Here is a 27,402-nt window from a genome sequence, read left to right as displayed (position 1 = left end):
TGTCCTTACTTTCTTTCCACTCTGGCATGAAAGGAAATTTCATATCCAGGAATGAATAAAATATTTCATCAGCAATTTCTCTTAATGTAGTGGTAAATATTTCAATGTTTTCTAAAGTGAGCTTAGGCAACATATTATCCAGTCGACACCACACTCCTATAACAAATATAGATGTGTTTGATTGACACCCTGTATTTATATCTAACTTAAACTGTCCATTAAATGGTTTTCTCCAAGTACTAACTTTTGATGCTTGAAACATTATCATTGCAGTAATTTGACGCTATTTTCAGCAGTTTTATTTTGCATAGTTGACCAATACACTCTTTATTTCCTCAGAGTTTGGTGCATTCCCAAATAATAGGTAAATGAAATGCTGCCTATGACACAATGTTGTATAAGAGTTTATGCTTTCTTTAGCCAATGTTCTTTTCTCTTTTATGGTTGCATAAACAAAAATGTATTCTCCTCAGGAAAGGTGCAGCACAGATTTATGAACTTCTAAGGTTCCTTGCAGAAAAGGTTAACTGTATAAATAAAACGAAGTTTCTAGAATGACATTTACATGTGTAAATTGAAAACGTTTTAGCCTTCAGAAGCTTAAGATCTTAAATAAGATTGCTTATTTTCTTAATTCGGGCTAATAATAACAACAGTAACAAAAACAATTGAAATCAACTTAAGTGATGTAAAACTACATTAATAATAACAATACATTATATCAAATTCAAAATTACCAACCTACCACGATGTTTTTCTACTGTCGTCCTAATGAAATGCAAATGCTGTCTTACTATTGCTCCTTTCGACTGTTAACACAAATGTGGCCCCTATTTGTCTGACAATTCCTGGTGTGGACAGATGGCCATGAGCCCGAAGCCCTGCTGATATGAAGGAAGCTTTGCTGTTCCTAGCTTAGCCTTTGGCAGATAAGCTTGAGTCAGGCACAGTGAGCTCACAACCCTTTTTCCAATCATTTAAATTAGTGCCACATGAGAAAATCTGCCCAAATCTGTTCAGTAAATAACTAGAGATTAGGACAATCAACTTCAAAACTGATCAGGTACAATCATGAAGGAACTATTGCTTTGCAGCCGTGATAATTGAGAAATGAATCTTAAAAATATGGATGCTTTAAAATAGCTGAATGTACAGAGAATAGAAATCCCTCATGGAAAATTCCCATCAAATTGTAACAACTGTTTTCTTCCAGTGAATGTATCCAACTGACAACATGAAAAGGCTAACTTGGGAATAATATTACTGTATTTTGACATGCCTCTGGCCCTGAAATGAATGTTATGCCTCTCTATCTGTAGAAACTGTGTTTTTGCTGAAGATAATGAAGCATTTAGTTCAGCAATTAATGAATAAGTATATGAATCAGAAGCCCAGAAGTAGCATACTTGAACACTGTTCTAAGCTAAAATGTAACTAATTATTGGGTCCATAAACCACATTCCACAATTTTCCTTGACATACTTGATTCTCTCGAACCAGGCAGTGTCAGAAAATAAGTAGGCATGTAATAAACTCTTCAAATTAACTGAAAAGAAATCAGATATCTTAAAGTAATTACCAATTTCAGTATGCTTCATTAAAAATAATTAAATTACATCCTGTAGTTTTATCTCATTTTAGAATATTGTAATAAAACTGGAATATTATTACTTCAGAGTTTAATAAAGGAGCAGGCCTGTATTCTTACTTTACCACTGGTTATTTCATCTCCAAACTTTTGTTATAGAAGAACTCAAAGGTCAGCTGGACGATTATGCACAAAGTTAAGTGATAAAGATATGGCTGATATTTTAATGCCTACTTGGTTATTTTACGTTAAGACGCCACTGAAGTGCATAGTTTCATTCATGCTTAAAAATTTACGGAAATTGAGAAATTTTCACTTTGACAGCAATTAAATAAATCAAACTCAGATGCTTCTGACTTCCAAACTATCAGAACTGTCACCATTACACACATAACCAAAGGCAATATTAGGTTCAGAAGTTTCCACTTTATCTAGTACTGGTAATCTGGTTGCAAATTGCTTTAAAAAATGCACGAGTTTAAGACATTACTTTTGGTTCAAGTTGCCACTCAGACTCTTCTGTATCACACCAAAATAAAGGGCCAGGTTTTTCTGTCCTGAACAGGTCAAGAATGGGTATGGAAATGCAGTAAATAACTCCACAGTGCCCCAATTTTGAATTTACCAATGGAAAACTTTGGCAATATTCTCATAGGGGAAAACAGTTTCAAATATGTTTGATCGTAGAATCCCCACAGTGGAGAAACAAGCCCTTCGGCCCAACAAGTCCACACTGACCCTCAGAGCATCCCACCAGATCCATCCCCCTATAACCCACCTAAGCTACACATCGCTGAATGCTATGGGCATGGTCAATTCACTCAGCCTGCACATCTTTGGACTGTGGGAGGAAACCAGAGCATGTGGAGGAAAGCCACTCAGACACAGGAAGGATGTGCAAACTCCACACAGACAATTGCCCGAGGGTGGAATTGAACCCAGGTGGGGAGGCAGCAGTGTTAACCACTGAGCCACCATGCCACCCTCTTGCAGCATTTGCAGCGTACCAGTTAAGTATCTGTTTCATTGGGTCTGAGGTTTCTGTTCCAATATGATTGGCTGTGGTGTTTGAGTGACAGCTTTATTAGATTACTAGAGGTTTATTTCTTTATGTGTATTTCAAAGACTTACCTTTGTTATTATAAGGCTCTAAACCCATAGCAGGTTTTTATTGTCTCCTTTGCTTTTAAAATAAGGGCAGTTTTCCAATCCTGTGGGACAATTCCAGAATCTAAGGGTTTCTGGAAGATTACAACCCATGCACTTAAAATCTATGTAGTTGCTGACTTTAATATCCCACAATGCATCAGTCAAATCCTGGGGCTTTACTGGTCTTAAGCCCCATTTGTTTCACCATTTTTTTCTCAAGTGATTATTATCACACTTACTTCCTGTCCTTCTTCGGCGTCTTGAATAGTTAGGAATTTTGGTGTGTTCTACTGTGAAGACTGATATAAAATATTTATTCAACTCCTCTGAGATAACAAGGTGTAGAAGTGGATGAACACAGCAGGCCAAACAGCATCAGAGGAGCAGGAAAGCTGATGTTTCGGGCCTGGACCCTTCTTCAGAAATGGGGGAGGGGAAGCGGGTTGTGAAATAAATAGGGAGGGGGGGAGGTGGATAGAAGATAGAAGAGAAGATAGGTGGAAAGGAGACAGACAAGTCAAAGAGGTAGGGATGCAGCCAGTAAAGGTGAGTGTACATTGGGAGTTAGGGAGGAGATAGGTCAGTCCGGGAGGACATGTAAGTCAAATGGTGGAATGAGGCTAACAGGTAGGAGATGTGGGTAGCGCTTGAAGTGGGAGGAGGGGATAGGTGGGAGGAAGGACAGGTTAGGGAGGCAGCGATCAGCTGGGCTGGTTTTGGGATGCGGTGGGGGAGGGGAGATTTAGAAGCTTGTGAAGTCCACATTGATCATTGGGCTGCAGGGTTCTCAAGCAGAATTGAGGCGCTGTTCCTGCAACCTTCAGGTGGCATCATTGTGGCACTGCAGGAGGCCCAGGATGGACATGTCGTCTGAGGAATGGGAGGTGGAGTTGAAATTGTTCGCAACTGGGGGGTGCAGTTGTTTGTTGCAAACCGAGCATAGGCATTCTGCAAAGCAATCCCCAAGCCTCTGCATGGTTTCTCCGATGTAGAGGAGGCCACAACAGGAACAGCGGATACAGTATACCACATTAGCAGATGTGCAGGTGAACGTCTGCTTGATGTGGAAAGTCTTCTGTAGCTACACTGGCCCCAAACACCACCTCTTCCTCCGTTACATCGATGACCATATTGGCGCCGCATTGTGCTCTCATGAGGAGCTCGAACACTTCATCCACTTCACTAGCACCTTCTGCCCCACCTTAAGTTCACCTGGGCCATCTCTGATATCTCTTCCTCCTTCCTGGACCTCTCTGTTTCCATCTCAGGTAACCACCTGGGAACTGATATCAATTTCAAGCCCACCATCTCCCACAGCTACCTAGAATACACCTTCTCCCACCCATCTTCCTGCAAAAATGTCATCCCCTATTCCCAATTCCTTCACCTCAGCCGCACCTGCTCCCAGGATGAGGCATTCCACTCCCGCGCATTCCAGATGTACATGTTTTCAAGGACCACAACCTCCCCCAATCAGTGGTCGAGAACGCCCTCAACCATGTCTCCCTCATTTCCCGCAACTCATCCCTCACATGCCCTCCCCGCAATAACTAACAAAACAGAATCCCCCTTGTCTTCACGTACCACCCCACCAACTTCCGGATCCACTGCATCATACTCCGATACTTCTGCCATCTGCAATCCAACCCCACCACCAAAGACATTGTTCCCTCCCCACCCTTGCCTGCCTTCCCAAGGGACCACTCTCTCCGTGACTCCCTTGTCCACTCCACACTCCCCTCCAGCCTCACCACAACCGGCACTATTCCCTGCAACCGCACGAAGTGCTACACCTGCCCCTATACCTCCCCTTGATCCCCATACCAGGCCCAAGGAGACTTTCCACATCAAGCAGGTGTTCACCTGCACATCTTCCAATGTGGTATACTGTATCCTCTGTTCCTGTTGTGGCCTCCTCTACATTGGGGAAACCAAGCGGAGACTTGGGGACCGCTTTGCAGAAAACCTAAGTTTGGTTCACATTAAACAACCGCACCTCCCAGTTGCGAACCATTTCAACTCCCCCTCCCATTCCTCAGACAACATGTCCATCCTGGGCCTCCTGCAGTGCCACAACGATGCCACCCAAGGAACAGCGCCTTATATTCCGCTTGGGAACACTGCAGCCCAATGGTATCAATTGACTTCACAAGCTTCAAAATCTCCCCTCCCCCACCGCATCCCAAAACCAGTCCAGCAGATCCCTGCCTCCCTAACCTGTCCTTCCTCCCACCTATTCCCTCCCCCCACCTCAAGCCCCACCCCCATCTCCTACCTACTAGCCTCATCCAGCACCCTCGACCTGTCCGTCCTCCCTGGACTGACCGATCTCCTCCCTAATTCCCTATCTACATTCACCTTTACTGGCTCCATCCCTGCCTCTTTCACCTGCCTTCCCTCCACCTATCTTCTCCTCTATCCATCTTCTATCCGCCTCCCCCTCTCCCTATTAATTTCAGAATCCCCTTCCCCTCCCCATTTCTGAAGAAGGGTCTAGGCCTGAAACGTCAGCCTTCCTGCTCCTCTCTGCTTGGTCTGCTGTGTTCAGCCAACTCTACACCTTGTTATCTCAGATTCTCCAGCATCTGCAGTTCCTGCTACCTCTATCCAACTCCTCTGCCATTCACTGGTTCCCATTTTTATTTAGCCAGCTTCATTCTGTCAGGGGCCTATGTTTACTTAGGCTTTTCTCTTCCATTGGATATATTTTAAAGAAGTTATTGCTGTCTGTCTTGTCACTACTTGAAAGTTTACCCTCAAAGTTCATTTTCTCAGTCTTTATTATTGCGGGGAAGATGAGGGAAATGGAGGAAGATGGAAATATGGAGACAATATAGTGGTATGTGGAGAACGTTGATGAAAACGTAAAAAAGACAATGATGCGTTGCAAACATAGACACAGCATAGGGACTGGATTTGGTTTCGGAGATGAATGAATGACGGGACATAGAATGATATGATGAATTGAGCTGCTGATGTCTCTGAGAACTGAGGTGAAACTTCTAACCAGTTTGTATAGTCTCACACACACTTTTCTGATGTTTTATTCAGCCTGCCTAGGAAGAGAACTGATCCAAGCTCATGTCTAGTACATAGTCCCAGGCATTGTATTTTAGTTGTGCTAATTACCTTTTTAATTGTCTCAGCCATTAACTTGAATAATTCTCATCCTTCCACTTATGGGTAGATAGAAAAATTATTCAGGCTTCAGGAAAGACATTGTCTGTGAGTTTCTATTTCTCCTTGTAGAGACGTTCATAGAATTTCTTGAATAAACGTACATCCATGCACATCTATCTGTAATCCTTCCTGAGATAATTACAGACCAATTCCTCCAGCTGGCTGATCACAGTAGAATGTGCAAGAGAAGTTAAGTGACTTTTGGGAGGCATGTTTAAAAGCTCCTTTTATGTCAGAGTCATACAACACACCCTTTGGTCCAATCAATCCATGCCGAACATAATTCAAACGAAACTAATCCCATCTGCCTGCTTCTAGCCCCTATCCACCAAACCTTTCTTATTCAAGTAATTATCAAAATGTCTTTTAAACATTGTAATTATACCCGTATCCACCACTTCCTCAGCAAATCCATCCCACACATGAACCACGCTCTGCATAAAAGATTTGCTCATCATTTTTTCTAAATCTCTCTCCTCTCAACTTAAAAATGTGCCCCCTAGTCTTGAAGATCCCCATCCTAGGGATAAGACACCTACAATTAATCCTATCTACACCCCCATGAGTCTATAAACTTCTATAAGGTCATCTCTCAATCTCTCAGTCTCCAGTGAAAAATGTCCCAGCCTCTCCAACCTTTCTTCATAACTCAAACCTTCCATACTTGGCAACATCCTGGTAAATCTCTTTTGAACCCTCCCCAGGTTAATAACATCCTTCTTGTAACTGGGCGACCAGAGCTGGACATAGTATTCCAGAAAAGGCCTCATTAATGTCCTGTACAACCTCAACATGATTTCCCAACTTCTATTCTCCAAGGACTGAGCAATGAAGGGAAATATACCAAATACCTTTTAAACCATCCTGTCTATATGTGCTGCAAACTTCAAAGAATTATGTACCTGAACCCCTAGGTTCCTCTGTTCTACAACACTCCCCAAGACCGTACCCTTAATTTTATAAGTCTCATCCCCTGTTTGTTGTACCAAAATGCAATATCTCACATTTATCCAGATTGAACTCCATCTGCTTTTTTTCTGCCCATCAACCCATTTTATCAACATCTCTTTGTAATTTTAGAAAACCTTCTTCATTGTCTGCTATGCCATTTGTAAAGGAGATTAGACTTTGTTACAAAATCAATAATAACTGCATGTTTATTACGCGAGTAAAGGAAATAGCTGCAGATGACAGGGCTGCAAAGACTTACCTGAGTGCTGCAGTCTTCCTGGATAGAATGAGTAATTTCCAAAAACCAGCAACCATGTTCCTGTTTGTTAGTAAGACTCTCGTCTAGAGTCTTTTGCTTTTGACTCTTGTGGCTCTGGGTAATATCAATGCATGGACTTTCAAGTAGCTGTTGAACTCTGCTTTGCAGGGGTGCCTTAGAGCTATATATAGTGAAATGGTGCTTGGATGTTGAGGACAGTTATTCTGACTTGCCTGTGGCATTCAGCTCATTGTGTCCACAACTGATTTAAAGTCGAAATAAGTCCTGAAGCTGAATAGTTCTGTCAGAATTCAAGCTGCACATTGATGTGGAATTATTGCTGAGCATGATGCTTTTGATGGAGTATTGACTTTTTAAAACACTTTATAATGAATAGCAAGATGCAGGTAAGGCTGTAATTGGCGAATCAAGGTTGATCCGATTTTGGAGAGAATATATTCGGTCTGTTTTCCTCATTATGAAATAAGTATCACTGCCATAAATCCATTGAAATGGGTTGAATATGGAGAGAAGTGAGAGACATAGAAAATGTTATTGGCCCAGGATTGGGGTGAAGAGGGAGAGAGAAAGCAGAAATTATGATGCATTAGTCTTCTGTATCACAGAATCGCTACAGTGTAGAAACAGACCATTTGGCCCAATGGGTCCACATTTACCGTCCAAAGAGCATCCCATCCAGATCCATCCCATCCCATCCCTGTAATCTTACACTTCCAATGTCTACCCCACCTACACCCCTGAACACTATGGGTAATTTAGCATGGTCAGTCCACCTAACCTGCACAACTTTGTACTGTGAGAGGAAACCAGAGCACCCAGCAGAAACCCACACAGACAAAGGGAGAACATGCAAACTCCACACAGAAGTCACCCGAGAGTGGAATCACACTGAAGTCCTTGGCACTGTGAGGCAGTGGTGCTAACCACTGAGCTACTGTCTGCCCAATCAAACTTTATTAGCGTCCATAGCCTTCAATATGTCCATCGCAGTTTCCTAATGTCATGTGGAATTAACTGAATTATTTGGAACAGACAATTTTGAAGGAGGTCAAGTAGGGTTATCTCCTTGACACTTTTTTCTCCGAAGCTGCTCCAAAAACATTCCAACTGATCTATTTTAACATATTCTAGGTTCTACTATGGTGATGGGGTGTAGCGGACATAGTCACAGTCATAGAGTCCTACAGCATTGAAAGAAATTCTTTGGTCCGACTTGTCCTCAACAACCAAGTTTCCCAAACTGAACTCGTCCCACTTTGGCCTTCCTTTTCATTTACTTATTCAAATGTCTTTAGTATGTTGTAACTGTACCTGCATCTACTGAGTCATCTCACAGTTTGACCCACATATGAACTACCTTCTGTATGAAAAAGTTGCTCCTAATGTCTCTTTTAAACCTTTCTCCTCTCACCTTAAAAATACGCCCCCTGGTTTTGGACTCATCCACCATAGGGAAAAGACCTTTGCTATACACTTTATCGATGCCCCTCATGATTGTATAAGCCTCTATAAGGTACCCCTTAACCTCCTACACTCCAGTGCAAGAAGTCTTAGCCTATCCAGTCTCTCCTTATAACTCAAAACCTTAGTCCTGGCAAAATCCCGGTAACTTTTTTCTGAACTTTCTCCACTTTAATAATATCCTTAGTGGGCTATCAGCTCCTGGTGTCAGACCCATCGATCCAGCATCGAGTGAGGAACCCCAGTCCAAGGTAACTATTTGCCCACCATGTGGCATTTTCTGTCTGACTAAAAGGTTGCCCAGCAACCAAACCCACAAGTGGGGAGGACATTATGTGCCCCCAATTGCCAGGATTGGGAAGACCGGTTTGTATATTCATTGCAGCCCTAGTATTATGAAAAGGCTGACACACAGAACATGGGTGATTTTTTAAAAGGAGCTGTTCACTTGAATGTTCCATGTTCATCCTGTTTTCATGAAGTATCTGCAATGCCTCTTCTAAAATTGGTGAGCCAGAGAGTTTAACTCCCCTCTACCCCTGCAACAATCCATCTAATTTTCATCAATACTCCCTGATCAAATTAGTCCATTATCAAACCTGACGTTAACTGAAGGCTGTCAATTAAAAGAAACTCATCCAGCAATTCACATAAAACTGCTTGATAGCCCTTTATTAGTCAATGTTTTGGCAGGGCTACATGACCTTGCAGATACCTGTCTGCTTCCACTCACTAGATACACTGGCATCCTCTGGTACACGAGGTCCCACTGGAACCTGAAGACTGAGAGAGACATGGAATTGAGAAGTGTGGCACTCTATGAATAGATTGTTAAAATTATTGCAAATTATTTCTTTCAGCCTTGTGATTATCAACAGGTTGAAATTTTTCAGTTGTCTACCTTGCTTTAAGCCAATATTTACATTGTACAATGTTAATTGCTTAATGTTCATTTTGCTGTAATATGTTAAACGGGATCAAACTATAGAAAATAACGTCTGCTCCCAAAAGTCCATTTTCAAAAACAGAGTGGTGATAAAAACAAAATAAAGATATATTACCAATGACAACATTGCCTAAGAAAATATTTCTCGTGCTGTGCTTGAGCAGTTGGATACAATCATGGTAGATATGATTCAGAATTCAGTTACAGTGAATAGAAAGCAGATAGGATTTCTATATTGCACATTGGGCCAGATCTCTCTGTTGGCTAATTGGCAGATATCAAAATCAGAGGACCAAAAAGTATTCATTGATGTACATCATGATACTTCTGTGAGAGAAACATTATGGTTGCTGCAGTGGAAAATCCTACTTCTGAATCAATTCACTTTAAATGCTGCATCACACCAAACTTTATGTTGTTAAATTCTGTTTTGCCATTGTTCAATGGTTTCTCCAAGTCGTCTGCCAAAGTTTTGGTAGATGATTAGGAGAACTCACTATGAAATTCAACCTCTTGATGACAATGAGAGCCTTAGTGGATAACAACATCAAATGGTACTGTGCAAATCCGTACAGACCAGTGAAAATCTTAATTTCAACTGTATGTCCACATTAAATTAGTCATTTCAATAAGATAGCAGCTGGCTTTGGTGTATCCCGGCTTAAACCTGAAGCTACTTGGTGAGGTTAAGAGTACACATTATTTGCCACATATACCTCAAATTATTTCAATTAATAATATTGCAATTGGTGTCCAAAAGAACAAGGGTCTCATAAATCTTTTTTCCTTGTTTGTTAAGGCTGCTCAATTCAGTGAAAATAACTGCACAATATGTTTCAATAAAAAAAGTTTCTTTTAACAATTTTGCTTTGGGGTGAAGTTGCGTAACGTAAATTAACTCAATTAATGATTTCTGCAAAACTGTTCTAGCTCTAACCCCACATTTAAAAATATAAATTTTTTAAAAGGGTTTGCTCTAAAAGCAACATTGTTAATGAATGCTTGGAGCATTTCTGCAGTAGTGTCTATGCCTTTTAATTATTCGACATGCTTAATGTGATGTGGTCTGTTGCTGTTGGACTAGTACTATTCTGTAGTGGTAACTTTGGTCTTCCACCATAAACTCAAAGAGAAGTTTGGGAAAGGGAAGTTGAGGATCTTCTTTATCCAGCTGTAAGCCAACTTGTAAGTGGCTGGATTTCAGCCTGAACCTGAATTAAATACAAGGAGCACAGGACAAAGTTTCCCAAAGCCTTAAGTTATTTTTCAATACTTGTATAACAACAAGTAGAATCATTTCAACCTCCACAACACCATTTATGGACCACGCCATTGGGAATTATGCCAAAAAGTTTCATGAACATTGAGCAGGCAGATTCCACTGATGCTTGTGAAATGGTGTTGTTCCCACATGTCTCATGTACATGCGTGCTGTTTAAATAACCCCACAAACTCTGTTACCATTAGCTCGAGATTAAATCACTAACGTGTTCTCAGCAGATAATGTCCTATGATTTTTTTTGGAAATGAAGTTCCATGTAGGTACAAGACTCAGTGATCCAAGCTTGACTCAGATGAGCCTCTTCCTTGTCCCAAATCTCAATTCATTAGAAAAATGTTTTTTTTAAATTATTTCTGGAGTGGAACTGTGGGCACCAGATGACATATTGATATTTAGTTACAAATTAATAAGTAGTGCACTAAACCTGTTAGCGATTAAAGACTTGGGTGGGAGGGATGTATTGGTAATGTAATTGGATTAATAATGTTGAGGGCTGGGTTATTGTTGTAGGTTTGAATTTACCGTAGCAGAAGGTGAAATTTTAATTCAATATTAAAAACAAAATACGAAACAGACAATTCTGATTCTTGAACATTTGAAAGGGTTAAGAGTTGGTTTCTGGTGAGAAGAGAAAGTAGAAAGTGTGTGTTTACACAATGCAAAACATAAGTGGAGGATATTGAGCCAAAAGATTAGCTGTGCAGAGGTCCTTATTATTGACTTCTCCATCAAGAGTGATGATGATTTTAATAATGTCTTCCTGTGATGCTCAATGTTGTTTCTCTATGGTGGAGTTAAATAGTACAGGTATGCTTATCCTCTAGTTATAAGCTATTGTTTCAAGTTACACCACATCCTTTTGCAATGAAAAGAAGTGTGTCAGTGAGCATCATGCAATACATTTGGGTGGTATTGTTGCATTAGGTGAATAACTACAATGTCTGCAATTTGTCTATTATGAACCTCAGGTTTTTTAAAATTCTTTCATGGATGTGGGCATCTTTGGCAAGGCCAACATTCATACTGTCACTAAATGTCCTAACTTCTGCAGTCAATTTTGTATAGAGACACCCTCAGTGCCATTAGGAAGGGAGTTCCAGGATTTTGGTCCTGCAATAATGAGGGAATGGCAATATATTTCCAAGTCAAAAGAGCATATGGTTCATAGCGCCACCAGCATACAGTTGTGTATCTGTTGCACCTTTCCTTCAACTTGGTAGAGTGAGAGGGTTTTGAAGGTGCTATCTAAGGACTTTTGGTGAACTATTACATTGTACCTTGTCCTCATTGCTGCCATTGAGAATCACTGGTGAAGGGAGAGAATATTCAAGTTGATGGACGGTGTACCAAAAAAGGAGAATACTTTATCCTAGATAGTGATGAGCTTCTTCCATATTATTGGAGCCGCACCCATTCATGCAAGTGGAAATTATTGTATCTCACTCTTAACCTGTGCCTTGTAGATGGTGAGTGGTCTCTGGGGAATCAGGAAATGAGTTATTTGCCTCAGAATTTACAGTCTGTGACCTCGTTTTGTAGCCACAGTATTTATATATACAGCCTCTTCAGTTCAGTTTCTGGTCAACGTTAACTGCCAAGATGTTGACAGGAGAGATTCAGCGATGGCAATGCCATTGACTGTCAAGGAGACATAGCCAGCTTTCCTCTTGTTGGAAATAGTCATTGCCTGGTACTTGTCAAGCATGAATGTTAATTTTCTCTTATCAGCCCAAGCTTGAATGCTGTCCAGGTCTTATTACATATGGATAGGACTGCTTCAATTTCTGGGGAGTCAGTGGTACAGAAAATCATATTTCTGACCACAAAACTCATTAAAGGTTATCAATGAAGCAGCTGAAAATGTTTGAGCTTAGGAAACAACTCTGATTCTAAAAGGCTCAGTGGTAGCATCCCTATTCCCTGGACTGAGACCGTGGTTCGTGCCCCACCTGGTCTAGTTATTACTAACATCTCTACACAAATTGATTTGAAAACAGGCTAAATTTTTTTAAAAACTCTGACTCTAAAGGGCCAGAGATAATGGGAACTGCAGATGCTGGAGAATCCAAAATAACAAAGTGTGGAGCTGGATGAACACAGCAGGCCAAGCAGCATCTTAGGAGCACAAAAGCTGACGTTTCAGGCCTAGACCCTTAGGCCCGAAACGTCAGCTTTTGTGCTCCTAAGATGCTGCTTGGCCGGCTGTGTTCATCCAGCTCCACACTTTGTTAGCTTGGACTCTAAACAGCCGTCTTGTGGAGAAGTGTTAGTGTCCCTACCCTGAGGCTGTGAGGCCCTAGCTCAAGTCCCATCTGTTTCAGAGATGTGTCATAACATTTCTGAACAGTTTGATCAGAAAAATTAGTTAAAAAGAAAAAAGGTCTGACTAACTTATGGAGACTTTTCACCTGATTCCTATATGAATTGAAGAGTTCAGTGTCAATAAAATAACTTAGAAGGTAGATTATGAAGCTGTTTGGAATTGAGCAGTAGATGATCCTTGTAATTCCACTAATAGTAGCAAGAAGTAGTGGGAAAAAGTGTGAGGTGATTCATTTTGGAAGGACAAGTTTGAAAGCAGAACACAGGGTTAACGGAAGGATTCTTGGCAGTGTGGAAGACCAGAGGGATCTTGTGGTTCATGTCCACAGTTCCCTGAAAGCTGCCACCTGGGTGGATAGAGTTGTTAAGAAGGCGTATGATGTGTTAGCTTTCATTATTAGAGGGATGAAGTTCTGCTCCAGCTATACAAAAGCCTGGTTCGGCCACATCTGGAATATTGTGTCCAGTGCTGGTCGCCTCGTTATAAGAAAGATGTGGAAGCTTTGGAAAAGGTGCAGGAGAGATTTACTAGGATGTGGCCTGGAATGGAGGGAAGGTCATGCGAGGAAAGATTGAATGAGCTAGGGCTTTTCTCTTTAGAACAACGAAGGATGAGAAGTGACTTGATAGAGGTGTACAAAAGGATCAGAGGTATAGATAGTGGACAGCCAGAGACTTTTTCCTAGGGTAGAGGTAGCATAGTTTTAAAGTGAGTGGACTTAGGTATGGGGAGATGTCACAGGCAGGTTCTTTATTCAGAGAGTGGTCGGGGCATGGAATGCATTGCTGGAACAGGTGGTGGAGTCGGCCTCATTAAGGGCATTTAAGCGGCTATCAGATATGCATATGGATGATAGTACAGGATAGGGATGGAGGTTAGATGGACCTTAGGCTTAGGGAAAAGTTTGGCACAACTTCGTGGGCTGCAGGGCCTCAACTGTGCTGTATTATTCTATGTTCTATGTTCTAGTAGGATGTGTCATGTGAGTACAGAACCCACCCACCTTGGCACTCTTATTAGATTGCTGGACCAAGAACTCCCATTGCCTTCTGAGCCTATGGCTCAAGGGTCTCCTGCCATTCAGTGGATACAGGATATACCTCCTCTCCTTCAACTTTTACACCAATACAGCTGGATATTATCAGAAAACTCTGGCTCAGATCTACTTTCTCATATTCAGCCATACTCCAATATATTAAAGCACAGATTTAATATATCCAGCCATATGCACTTCCTTCCAAGAGGCACTGGATAGACCTTTAAAGATGTTAGTTATCCACAATCTTAGCCATCTTGCTGACTTGATCTTTTGAAACCAGTTTGCCGCACTTTTGGCCAGATAGTCACTGATTTTTAAAATACACAGCTGCAAACCTGTAATGCTCTCAAGAGTAATATGATAGACAGGGGAGTATAAAACTGGTGAGCCTGGCAGGCGGCACCATGTCCATCAGCCATCAACTTTGACTGCCACCTGGCCATGAACAAGATCAGGAATGGGTATCCCCATGATTTGGGCACAATGCCTGCCCACACACGGAAGAGACCTGCCTGACTAGCTCTTCTGAAGCCACTTATTTTCCCGGTCATCAAATGTTCCTCACTTGAGGCTGACTAAGGTCACAACAATCACGACTGATTGGCCAACAGCTTTTAGAGACATGGGGGCAGAAGCCTTAATTGTAGTCAGTTAATTGTCTTGTCAATTATAAAATCTGTCATTGTCTCTCAGACAAGAGGAAGCTCCTGCTGTTTTGATCTCAAGCTCAGGGCCACTCCCCTGCAAAAAGATCCAGTCCATATCTCCCCATTTTCTCCCTGCTTATCTGATCTGCAAACTTAGTAGCAAAAGATACTCTACATTGACACTTAAACATATAATGCCACAATATTAAAATGTTGCACTCACCATGATCTTACTTGGAAAGATCACGCATCAGTGAGACCACATTTGGAGTACGATATAAAATTTTGATCACGTTATTTTAAGAAGGATATATTTGTTTTGGACAGGGTATAATGAAATTCACTATATTAATTGCTGGGAGTTGACCTATGATGAGGTTGAATAAATTTAGTCTCTATTCTCTAGAGGTTAGAAGAATTGGAGGTGAAGTCAATCAGACAAAGTTTTAAACAAGCTTGATAAGCTGAATACTGAGAGATTGTTTTTGTTGGTCAAATAATCCAACACATGGAGGTATAGTCTCAGGGCCAGGATGATTCATTTAGGACTGAGATGAAGATAAATTACTTTACTCAAAGATTGTAAATTCTTTACCCACAAGGGTTATGGATGGTCCACTACTGTTTATGTTTAAAGCTGCTTATGGCCCAATGTTTGATCTTTCAGGAAATTAAGAGATATGAGAGCAGGCAGCACAATGTAGTTGAAGCCTAAGATCCACTATAATCATATTTAAAAACAGAGCTGGCTCAACAAGCCATATGGCTTTCTCTTGTTTTCTATACCTTGTATTCTTTTCTTTGCAGAAATAACCCCTGAAGACACACATAACATTGATTTTACAGATTTGAGAACTCTTGCAGTGATGTACATTTATTTAAATGACCATTGTGATTTTACAATCAAAGACAATAAATTTGCTGAATGTATTTAAGAGGCTCATCATCCAAAATGGGCCTAACAATAATGATCAGTTATCTCTGCAATTCATGAGAATAGTTTTTAATCCATGTTCAGTTTAGGAACCAATATTTCTTTCCTGGCTTTCCTATTTTGATGAGTCTAACACAGACACACAACAAAATGCAATGCTCATGCCAGTTTGTCACTACAAAGAGTATTTTTTGAATACAATATTTCATCCAAAAGCTTGGTGTCACATGAAACATTACAGCCTGCCACACTTGATTATTTATGAGTTGTCATACATTTTCTATATTGATAATTAAAATGGTAATATTCATTCCATTTTCCCTGCCTTTGCAATTGGATTTGTAACCTAACTACTCAGCTGTCAACCCTACCACAGGCTGCATTCTGTTTTAATGAAAACACAAGTCGTGAGGCAGTTTCTTGTCACATGTACCACAGTGCAAAGAATAAGCGGTGAATTTATTATGTCTTTACAATGAACAATAAATCAATTATATGTGTGGTGCATTAGTGATCAAGTAGTGGGCTAGAGATTCTGGGATTATATAGACAGTAAGTTTTCTTTAATTGATCAATTTAATAATCTGTTCAGTAAACAAAAATTAGTTTTTCTTCTTGTTAAGTAATGCCTGTTGACATGAACAGTGTAGCTGCAAACCACTGCCTGATTTCATACAATGATTTGCATTTTGATAGCATTCTTTGTGCCAGAAATAGATTGTTTATTTAAACATACTTCCTGTTTCAGTGACTATCATTCACTGAAGTTCATTAAAAGTTGAAATTTCCCCGCTAAGTTATTATGTGCCAAAAATGTTTCCACTAAAGGAAGACATAAATGCAAAATACTTTTAATATAAATTTTCATGCATCCTCCAGCCTCAAATAATGCATAAGTTCCAACCAACTTTGCAGTATATACTTATAGCAAATAGCTACTCTCAATATATATCAATGATAACATGAGGGAATTAAACGCAGTATCTTCAAATTTGCAAATGACACAAAGTTGAGAGTGAGGGTGAGCTCAGAAGAGGATGTAGAGATGCTTCAACGTGATTTGAACAAGCTGAGTGAGTAGAAAAATATATGACAAATGCAGTATTCGGTGAATAAATGTAAACATCCACTTTGGGAGCAAAAACAGGAAGGCAGATTATCTGAAACAAGAACAGAAATTTCTGGAGAAACTCAGCAGGTCTGGCAGCATCTGTGGAGAGAACACATCTTAATGCTTCAGTCCAGTGACCATTCAGGATGGGAAATAGCTAAGAATTGAAAAAGGAGAATGTGCAACAATATCTGTCACTGAAGGTAAGCCTGGAGATTTAGTAGACAGCAAAGAAGTCAAATGGTACGTTAGCAATCATAGCGACAAGAATGTTTTAAACAAGTGGTGAGTATAGGGCGGAGAGACAACACAGGGGACATGGCTAACAACGTTAGACAGTAGACGAGTGGTACAGAGGGTGAAATGACAAAACCTGTAGCAGGATGATATAGCATTAAGCTAACATAGGGGCTGTGAGGGCCCAAGGAAGTCAATGGTGTATCACAAATTAGCTTAGAAAGCATGAGGATCCATGGTGTTGGGACATGTGTTGGCATGATTGAACATGCATAGGTATTGATGTGAGGGCATGGCTGGTATGTACTAGACAGTCTAATGTTTAAGAAAACAAGTGAAACAAAGTACCAGAGAGCTAGACTGAGCTACAGTATCTCAGTAAATGGCAGCTCCTGTGGCAGCCTGACTCTTCATATTCCCAATTCCAATTACACCACCAACATCCCTGCTACCATCACCACCTCAACAAACTCCCAGAATGAGGATCCCACCATTCAAAGCACTGTTTTCCAAGGCAAGTTCAGCAAGCCAGGAAATATTCTACCTGAATTACCCGACTTGAGAATAAAAGTTCAGGCCGATGACTTGCATTTACAAAGCAAACAAAGTCCTGACAAAGGTTACAAGCATTATGAAGCAAAAGTTGAAGTTTAGGCAAGAAATTCATAAGATTAGGTCTTCACAGCTGAAGACACAGCCACCAGTGGTGGGGCAACTAAAATGGGAAATGCTTAAATGGCTAGAACTGGTAGAGTGCAAAGTACTTGGCCAGCTGAAGGGCTGGAGATCACAGGGACGATGAGGGAGAAAGTCACAGATAGATTTGCAAACAGGGATCAAGAATTTTAAAATTTAAAATTTTTTTTAAGCAGTGGCCAATGTAGGTTAGCAGTCATGGGGTTAAGGAAGAGACAGGCAGAGAGATAGGTACATAGGACTAAGAGTATATCTGGGCATATGTTTCGAATGACATCATGTTTGCAGACAACACAACTGAGAGGCCAGCCAAGTATGCACTGGAATAGTAAAGGCCAGACTAAAGAAAGGTATGGATGATTTTTTTTTCAGCAGTAGAGATGGAAGCTCAAGAAGAGGAATAGATATTAATTCCCTTTTGACGAGATAATAGTTGATCTATAACAGAACTCCATTTAAGCTGATGCAAAGGCAAAGCTGGACAATGTAATGAGATGAAAATTGGCAGTCGGTGAGAATGAGGATATGTTGTTGGGAAGCTTATCTTGTGGTCAACTAAGACACAATGGATACAAAGGTTCTAGTTGAATCTCTAAGTTGACAGGGAGTGTACTTAAATTGATGGTGATTTAACTGAATTCGTGATGGGGTTCCAGTCTTTCTACCACTCAAACATAGGGAATTTCTGTTAACCCAGTACAAGTTGATGCTGTATTTTCGAATGATCTTGCTGAGGAACATCATGTAGTTGAGGTGCAGGAGGGGGCCACAAATCGATCCTTAGTGGATACCAGGAGTAACAGCACAGTTGTAACAAGGGCACCTTTGCAGCTGATTCAACGGCTCTGATCAGAAAGGCAGTCTCGCACAGAAAGATGACCGAGTAAGGTGTTGGAGCAAAACATTGTGATTAACCATGCCAAAAAATGTCCTAGCCAAGTCTAGAATGGCAATGAGTAATTGTTTCTTTGTTTTAGTCAAACTAGGATATCAATTGGTAACTAGTCTAATAAAAACCATATTGGTATAACATGGGACAGAAAACCTGATTGAGGGATTCAAACTCAAAGCATCACGAAAGATGAGCATGACTCTGGGAAGTGATGATATGTTGAAGGTCTTTGGAAAGGAAAGGCAGGATGGTGAAAACAGCAGTTTGCAAGAACAGCAGGATGAAGCTTTTTTTAAGGATAGGTATAATGACTAAATTTGAAAGTGTAGAAAAAAATTCTTGAAGACCAAACAGTTAATAACAACCAACAGAGATGTCAAGAAGGAATGTTGTATGGTCAGTGGTTTTATAGAAATAGAGCCTAAAGGACAAGAGGCGAACTCATTGATAAGATAAGCTTACAGATGGCATCAGAGTAGAGAGGAGAGAAAGTAGAGAAAGATGCAAGTACAGGTTTAGGACAGGGAGGTGCATCTAAGAGGAAGTTTGTCCAGTGGATTATGGGAAGGAAGGAAGCAGTAGAGACAATTAAGTGGAAGCTCTTCATTATATTAAAGAAGTTCCTAACTTGTTCCACTTATTGTTGGAGGGTAGAGTGAAGGAGGCTATTTCCAAAAGATGATTTGAGAAGACGAGAAGCCAAGTTCTTGAACTTTCTGGGTAATCTTTGACCAATCGGCTCTTTTGTTGATAAAGTAGAACCTACTCATGTTATATGTGATCCAGCTGTATGTGCACTTTGCTGGGATATTATAACACAAAGATTTCACATACAAACACATAAGACTGTATTAAGAAAAATGGCTAAAGGTTTAGTCAAAAAGGTAGGCTTAAGAAGTATTATAAAGGACGAGAAAAAGTTGGAGAAGTTTAAAAGGGCCACTCTAGAGTGTAAGGACAGTCATGTCTACCAAATTATGGAGTAATTTGATTTTGGGCTATTCAAAGTTTCTGAAGTAGATTAAAGGTATCTTGGAACATTATATAGCTGGAGGAAATTACAGATATAATATCATAGAGGTATTTGAAAAAAATCGAGAATTTTAAAATCAAGGTCTAAAGTTGATCTAAAGTTAACATTAGTCAGCAAGTACTGCAATTCTGGATGAAAGAACCTTTCTGCATGTAAGTAAAGGCAGCAAAATTTTGGATTGCCTTTATCAAGACCATGAAATTGATTCATCATGACATTCCTGCAGTACCTAATTTTCTAAATTACAAGACCTCCACTACCTTCATTGTCCTTGTTCGCACTGAAAACATTACACTCACTCATCTGAATCATCTGTCTGGTATATATCTTAGGTTGAAGGGATAAAGATATGATGCCTTGTTGAAGAACTGGTTTAACCTTCCATTTCCACATATGACTGGCTCACATATAGCACTAACGGGCTCCACACTCCATCAACAAAACTCTCCACTCTTCAAAGATTATCCAGGGAGGTAAAGATTCTCCTCTCCGCAAATGGTCGAGTAAAGTCCCCCATATTGCCTTCTTCCACTGTAAGATATGAGGGACTTTTTTAATACAATGATGAAGAGCTCCATAAGTAGATACAGATGTAAAGCAGTAATCAGAGACTGCCTCATCAATGATATTATGATAGGAGAGTCTGACCACCACCTATCAGAGGTCTTATACACCAAAACAAGAATTTACTTATGTTTTATGTTTGAAAGACAAGTTATTATGCATAGATTGATAGTGTACCAACATTTCAAATTAAGTCAGTATTAAGAACAAGGTGTTAGAGTGATGCAAGTGGAAAATACGTAAAAACATCAAAACGTAACAATTAATTGATTATCATTTTTCAGAAAATTAATTAAATGATTCCATTTTCATTCTGTTGTTCATAGATTTAATGGCTTTTTTCTCCTATTTCATTGTGAAAGGATTAGCATAAAAGAGCAGGGATGTCTTGCTGTAACTGTGCAAGGCATTGGTAAGACCATTTATGGTCTCACATCATTGTGAGGGGAGACCTTACATAAACCTATAAAATTCTAACAGAATGAGACAGCACAGATTCAGGAGGGTTGTTATTGCTGATCAGGGAGCCCACAGCCAGGGGTCATGTCTTAGGATAAAGGGATACACCATTTAGGACAGGTGATAAGGAAATTCTTCACACAGATAGTGGTAAGCCCATATAATTCTCTTCCACAGGAAACAATTGAGGTCAAAGTTTTGAAGACTTTGAAAAAAATGTAGATATAGTTCTTGACACTAAATTAATCAAAGAATATGAAAAGAAACAGGAACAGCGTACTGGATGATCAGCCATGATAACACTGAATGGCGGAGCAGGCTCAAAAGGATGAATGGCCTACTCCTACTCCTACATTCTATGTTTTACTTTCTAACCTTCTCCCTTAAACACTTCCATTATTCATTCCACTCATTTCATGTTGTAAATATTTCAGTATCTCTCATATGCTCCTCATGGTAGCTTAAATTCAACCACCTTTCATCATTTTATTCTGTTGTTTCTGTCTCTGTTACTTCTTTCACAGGTTTTGATCTTTATGCTGCTCTCACCGAAAGCAAAAGCTGCAGCAGATGGAATTGTCTTCTGACTGAGTAGCTGTCATCACTCTAATCTGAACTATATAGCTTTATTGGATTGAATCATACCGTTGCATAAATTGACTGACATGTAACTAGGAGCAGAACCATCAGTATGAAGAAGAGTTTCAGTCTCACCAAACAGACTTGAGCATGAAACCCTATTATTTATTGTTTAGCAGCCATAGGTAGTTAGTATTAGAAATGTGCATTCTTCTTTTGAAATTGCACGGCAATGTTAATGCATACTCTGCAACATAAGATCATAGAATCCCTGCAGTGTGGAAATAGGCCTTTTGGCCCAACAAGTTCATACCAACTCCCAGAGTATCCCACCAAGACTCAACCCTCTAACATGTCCCCGTATCCCTGTATTTCCCATGCCTAACTTATTTAACCAACACTATGACTGATAAGATCCTGAACCCCATTCTCCAGCTTTCTCCCCGGCACCTTCCCCTGCAACCGCAGGGAGTGCTACACCTGCCCCCATACCTCCTCCCTCACCCCCATCCCAGGCCCCAAGAAGACTTCCACATCAAGCAGATGTTCACCTGCACAACTATGGACAATCCACCTAACCTACACAGCTTTGGACTGTGGGAGGTAACCAGAGCATCGAATGGAAACCCACACAGACACGGGGAGAATCTGCAAACTCTGCACAGAGAGAGGTTGGAATTGAACCCAGGTCCTGGTGCTGTGAGACAGCAGTGCTAGCCACTGAGCCATTATTCCCCTTCATCAGAAATAAAAATAAAACAAATTGCATTAATACTTATCTGCTTATCTCTCAGATGGTCCAAGAATACATACATGGAACAGTAATCAACAAATTGTTGGAGTGTTACTTAAGGTCAACCAAATACTGCTTAAAGGTGTTTGAGAGTTACAAAACATCCTAGTAAACTCCCATATATGAAAGTTTGGGAACAGGGTTAGATCACTAATTATAATGATCTGCTGGCTGACCAGTGGAGCAACACCATTAATAGCGGCAGACAGAAACTTTAAACAACAATACTAATGTACTTAGTTGCAGTATAGAGAAAAGTGCAGGTGTTAATTGTATACTTTTCTTCTTTGTTTTTTCACTCAATGTGAGCACCAGCGAACCAGTTAATGTTTCTTTCACAACAAATTATACTTTCATTGTCACTATTACTCAGATTACCTTTCAATTTCAGATCTACCAACATGGGTTTGAATTCCAACCACAATATGTAGATCTAGTGTGAGGATCTGAATAATTACTTCGCATCAGTCTTCATGGTGGAAGGCACGAGTAATATCCCAAAAATTCAAGAGAGTCAGGGAGCAGAGCTGAGTATGGTGGGCATCACGTAGGAAAAGGTGCTAGTAAAACTGATTGGCTTGAAGGTGGACAAGTCACCTGGACCAGATGGACTACACTCCAGGTTTCTAAAAGAGATAGCTGAACAGATAGTGAAAGTGTTAATGGTCTTCTCTCAGGAGTCACTAGAGTCAGGGAGGGTCCCAGAGGACTGGAAAATCATTAACGTGACAACCCCGGGAGTAAAAAGGATGGAAAATTACAGGCTGATTAGCCTAACTTCAGTTGTGGGCAAGATTTTGGAGTCCATTGTAAAGGATGAGGCTTCTGATTATTTGGAAGTGTAGAGTATAATAGGGCAAAGTCAGCATGGTTTCATCGAGGCGACATCATGCCTGACAAATCTGCTAGAATACTTTGAGGAAGTAATGAGCAGGGTGGACCAAGAAGAGCCAATGGATGTTATCTAGCTGGGCTTCATGAAGACCTTTGACAAGGTGCTGCACAGGAGGCTGCTGAGTAAGATAAGGGCCCATGGCATTACAGGCAAGGTGCTAGCATGGATAGAAGATTGGCTGTCTGGCAGAAAGCAGAGAATATAGATAAAGGGTATCAGAGATAATGGGAACTGCAGATGCTGGAGAATCCGAGATAACAAAGTGTAGAGCTGGATGAACACAGCAGGCCAAGCAGCATCTTAGGAGCACAAAAGTTGACGTTTCAGCCCTAGACCCTTCATCAGAAATGGGGGATGGGGAGAGGGTTCTGAAGTAAATAGGGAGAGAGGGGGAGGCGGATCAAAGATGGATAGAGGAGAAGATAGGAGGAGAGGAGACAGACAAGTTAAAGAGGTGGGGATGGAGCCAGTAGAGGTGAGTGTAGGTGGGGAGGACAGACAGGTCAAGGTGGCGGGATGAGGTTAGTAGGAAGGTAATGGGAGTACGGCTTGAGGTGGGAGGAGGGGATAGGTGAAAGGAAGAACAGGTTAGGGAGGTGGGGACGAGCTGGGCTGGTTTTGGGAGCAGTTGGGGGAGGGGAGATTTTGAAGCTTGTGAAATCCACATTGATACCATTGCGCTGCAGGGTCCCAAGTGGAATATGAGTTGCTGTTCCTGCAATCTGCGGGTGGCATCATTATGGCACTGCAGGAGGCCCAGGATGGACATGTCGTCTAAGGAATGGGAGGGGCAGTTGAAATGGTTCGTGACTGGGAGGTGCAGTTGTTTATTGCAAACCAAGCGGGGGTGTTCTGCAAAGCGGTCCCCAAGCCTCTGTTTGGTTTCCCCAATGTAGAGGAGGCCATAACGGATATAGCGGATGCAGTATACCACAATAGCAGATGTGTAGGTGAACATCTGCTTGATGTGGAAGTCTTCTTGTGGCTTGGGATGGGGGTGAGGGAGGAGGTATGGGGGCAGGTGTAGCACTCCCTGCGGTTGCAGGGGAAGGTGCCAGTGAGAAAGCTGGAGAATGGGGTTCAGGATCTTATCAGCCATAATTGAATGGCGGTGCAGACTCAATGGGCCGAATGGCCTAATATCTGCTCCTCTGTCTTATGGTCTTAAGGACATGTAGGTGATTGCAGGTAAGGATGGTACATTTCCTTCCCAAAGGACTTTAGTGAAGCAGTTAGGGTTTTATGATAACTGATGATAGTCTCATGGTCATCATTACTGAGGCTAGTTTTTATTTCCAGAATTATCAATTGGAGTTAAATTCCACCAACTACCATAGTGGGATTTGAAACCAAGTCCCCAGAGTATTAAATAAAAAAACTAAAAGAACTGCAGATGATGGAAATCAGAAACAAAAACAGAAATTGTGGAAAAAGCTCAGCAGATCTGGCACCCTCTGTGAAGAGAAATCAAAGTTAACATTTCAGGGTCCAGTGAACCATCTTCAGAACGCATGGAACACTGTTCTGAAGAAATCCTGAAGAAATACACACAAGGTTAACGGTGCCTCTGTGTATCACAGGCCTGGAGAGATGTCAAAAAATATCTGTCCTAGACATATCATGCAAAAATCTACATACTGTGGTTGACTCTTAACTGGCCTCTGAAATGGACTAGTCATCATTCAGTTCAAGGGGCAATTAGGAGGGGGCAACAAATATTGTCTTTTCTGGGGTTAGGTTCAAATCTCACCAAGTTGCCAGTGGAATTTAAATTCAAGTTGGTAAATCTGGAACTGAAAGCTAAATTAATTAATGGTGGCAATGAAAGTATAATTTGTCTTGAAAAAAAAAATTATTTGATTCAGTAAAGCTTCATGTGAATGAGCACAGCTCTGAAGAAGGGTCACTGAACCTGAAACATTAACATTGATTTCCCTCCATGGATGCATCAGACCTACTGAGCTTTTCCAGCAAGTTTCTGCATTTGTTCCGACAGCATTTGCCTGACCTCCAGATTATTAGTCCACTGACACTGTCATTTCATCACTGTCTCCATCAAATGTAGTGAAGAGTCTACAAATGACATATAGACAACACAAGTAGTTCTGGAAGAACTGAGGGAAAGAAAACACTTTTGATAGGAGTCATCATCTCCAAAAGCATGCATTGGAAATAACGCACAAGGTTGATGTAGTCTTCTGAGCATCACTGGCCTGGAAAGATGTCAAAAATATCTGTCTGAGACAGATCATGCGAAAATTGTGTTTTAAATATCACAAGTAGGAAAATAAGCCCTTAAAAATTAAATAATGCTGTTTAGAATGATGATAGTTAATAATGTAAAATTAAATTAGGTGCAGTACAGCATAATAAAATACAACTGCTGAATGTTTATTCTAGATGAAACAGAATTAGTGCTGTAGAGGCCAACTTGTGCAGCTGGCAAAAATTATTGAAGGAGGTTTACAAAAAATCCTTATACTGAAGCCGAACTGTTTAGCTTCCTATTAGTTATAAATTATTTAAATATATTAGCATGAATAGGGTATTGACCAATTAACAGGAAGCAAATAATAAGGATATATGTGTTTTATTGGCAAACTGTAACTGGTGAAATGCTATAGGAATCATTGCTGAGACCTCAACTATTTACAATGAATGGCAATGACATGAACAAAAGTACAAAATGAGTGGAAGCTAACAGTGTTAATAAGATCACAAGACAATAAGACATAGGTGTGGAAGAAAGGCCATTCAGCCCATTGAGTCCACTCCTCTATTTAAGTCATGGCTGATCGGCATTTCAACTCCACTTCCCTGCACTCTCCCCATGGCCCTTGATTCCTTGTGAAATCAAGAATTTATCGATCTCTGCCTTGAAGGCATTTAACATCCTGGCCTCCACTGCACTCTGTGGCAATGAATTCCACAGGCCTACCACTCTCTGGCTGAAGAAATGTCGTCTCATTTCCGTTTTAAATTTACCCCCTCTAGTTCTAAGGCTGTGCCCACGGGACCTAGTCTCCCAGCCTAACGGAAACAACTTCCTAGCGTCCACCCCTTCTAAACCATACATTGTCTTGTAAGTTTCTATTAGATCTCCCCTCAACCTTCTAAACTCTAATGAATACAATCCCAGGATCCTTAGCCGTTCATCGTACATTAAACCTACCATTCCAGGGATCATCCGTGTGAATCTCCGCTGGACACACTCCAGCGCCAGTATGTCCTTCCTGAGGTGTGGGGCCCAAAATTGGACACAGTATTCTAAATGGGGCCTAACTAGACCTTTATAAAGTCTCAGAAACACATCACTGCTTTTATATTCCAACCCTCTTGAGAGAAACAACAACATTACATTCACTTCCTTAATTACGGACTCTACCTGCAAGTTAACTTTTAGAGAATCCTGGACCAACACTCCCAGATCCCTTTGTACTTTGGCTTTACGAATTTTCTCACTGTTTAGAAAATAGTCCATGCCTGTATTCTTTTTTCCAAGTGCAAAACCTCGCATTTGCTCACCTTGAATTTCATCAGCCATTTCCTGGACCACTCTCCTAAACTGTCTAAATCTTTCGGACACAAAGACAGTTTGGAAAGGTTTTTGAATAGGGCTGGAGAGATTGTAAAGGGATATAAACTGGAGTGGGCACAAAAATTAGTCGATGGCATATCATATGGAAAAATACAAACATGTCCATTTTAGCAGAAAGAATTCAAAAGTATGCTATTTAATTGGAAAGAGATTGCAAAACTCAGTAGTACAGAGGGCCCTAGGCACCCTGACACATGAATAACAAAATTGTGGTACAGGTACAGCAAGTAATTGTGAAGGCGAATGGAATGCTGACTTTTTTGCAAGGAGAATGGAATATAACATAGCGACGATCTACTGCAGCTATCATGAATTTGGTGAGACCGTGAGCTGAATTTTGCACGCCTCACCATATGTGTTTTTGTTATTACTATGACATGTAGTACATATCATTTGTGGTTCCATCAAAACTCAATTCCACGTTATAAATGATTTTGTGCAGTTCAAAGAAGGCTGGAAACATGTTATTTTGAGAGTTGTAGAAATATCCAAAAGTTATAATATGGAAACAGGCCATAATTCAAATATTTTTATCCCAGCTTTTCCCATCTTCATGCAGCCTCTTCCTATCCAGTCTTGAATGTAAATTCAATCGCAAAGACTATCACGAGTAAAATTCTACAGCCTCCCAACTCCAGGCAAAGAGGTTTCTTTCGTTCTGTGTTATAAATGGGTTACCAATAATCATGGATCAATAATCGTTCATTCTTAGTCTATCAACTACTAGAAGCAGATTGCTTCTATTTAATTAGTTTAAAATAGCCT

At 40.6% G+C, this 27,402-nt stretch overlaps 1 protein-coding gene across 5 annotated transcripts in view; it reads right to left on the bottom strand.

Annotated features, from left to right (window-relative positions):
- zgc:110045 (uncharacterized protein LOC664755 homolog) overlaps positions 1–27,402 on the bottom strand; it is a 248,865-nt gene that overhangs the window by 130,956 nt on the left and 90,507 nt on the right. Inside the window, exon 1 of one of the 5 annotated variants that reach the window (XM_048551596.2) lies at positions 7,128–7,236. The exons of 2 other annotated variants lie outside the window; for them this stretch is intronic. In XM_048551596.2, coding sequence (XP_048407553.1) covers positions 7,128–7,183 — 56 coding nt within the window. In that variant the 5' untranslated portion in view covers positions 7,184–7,236. Of the gene's footprint in view, positions 1–741; positions 916–7,127; positions 7,237–27,402 lie in introns of those variants that run through there. 2 more of the 5 variants (XM_048551627.2, XM_048551617.2) reach the window with 2 other exon arrangements.

This window comes from Stegostoma tigrinum, chromosome 2, assembly GCF_030684315.1.
Source record: "Stegostoma tigrinum isolate sSteTig4 chromosome 2, sSteTig4.hap1, whole genome shotgun sequence".
NCBI classification, from domain to species: domain Eukaryota; kingdom Metazoa; phylum Chordata; class Chondrichthyes; order Orectolobiformes; family Stegostomatidae; genus Stegostoma; species Stegostoma tigrinum.
This window is presented reverse-complemented; position numbering and strand designations above follow the sequence as displayed.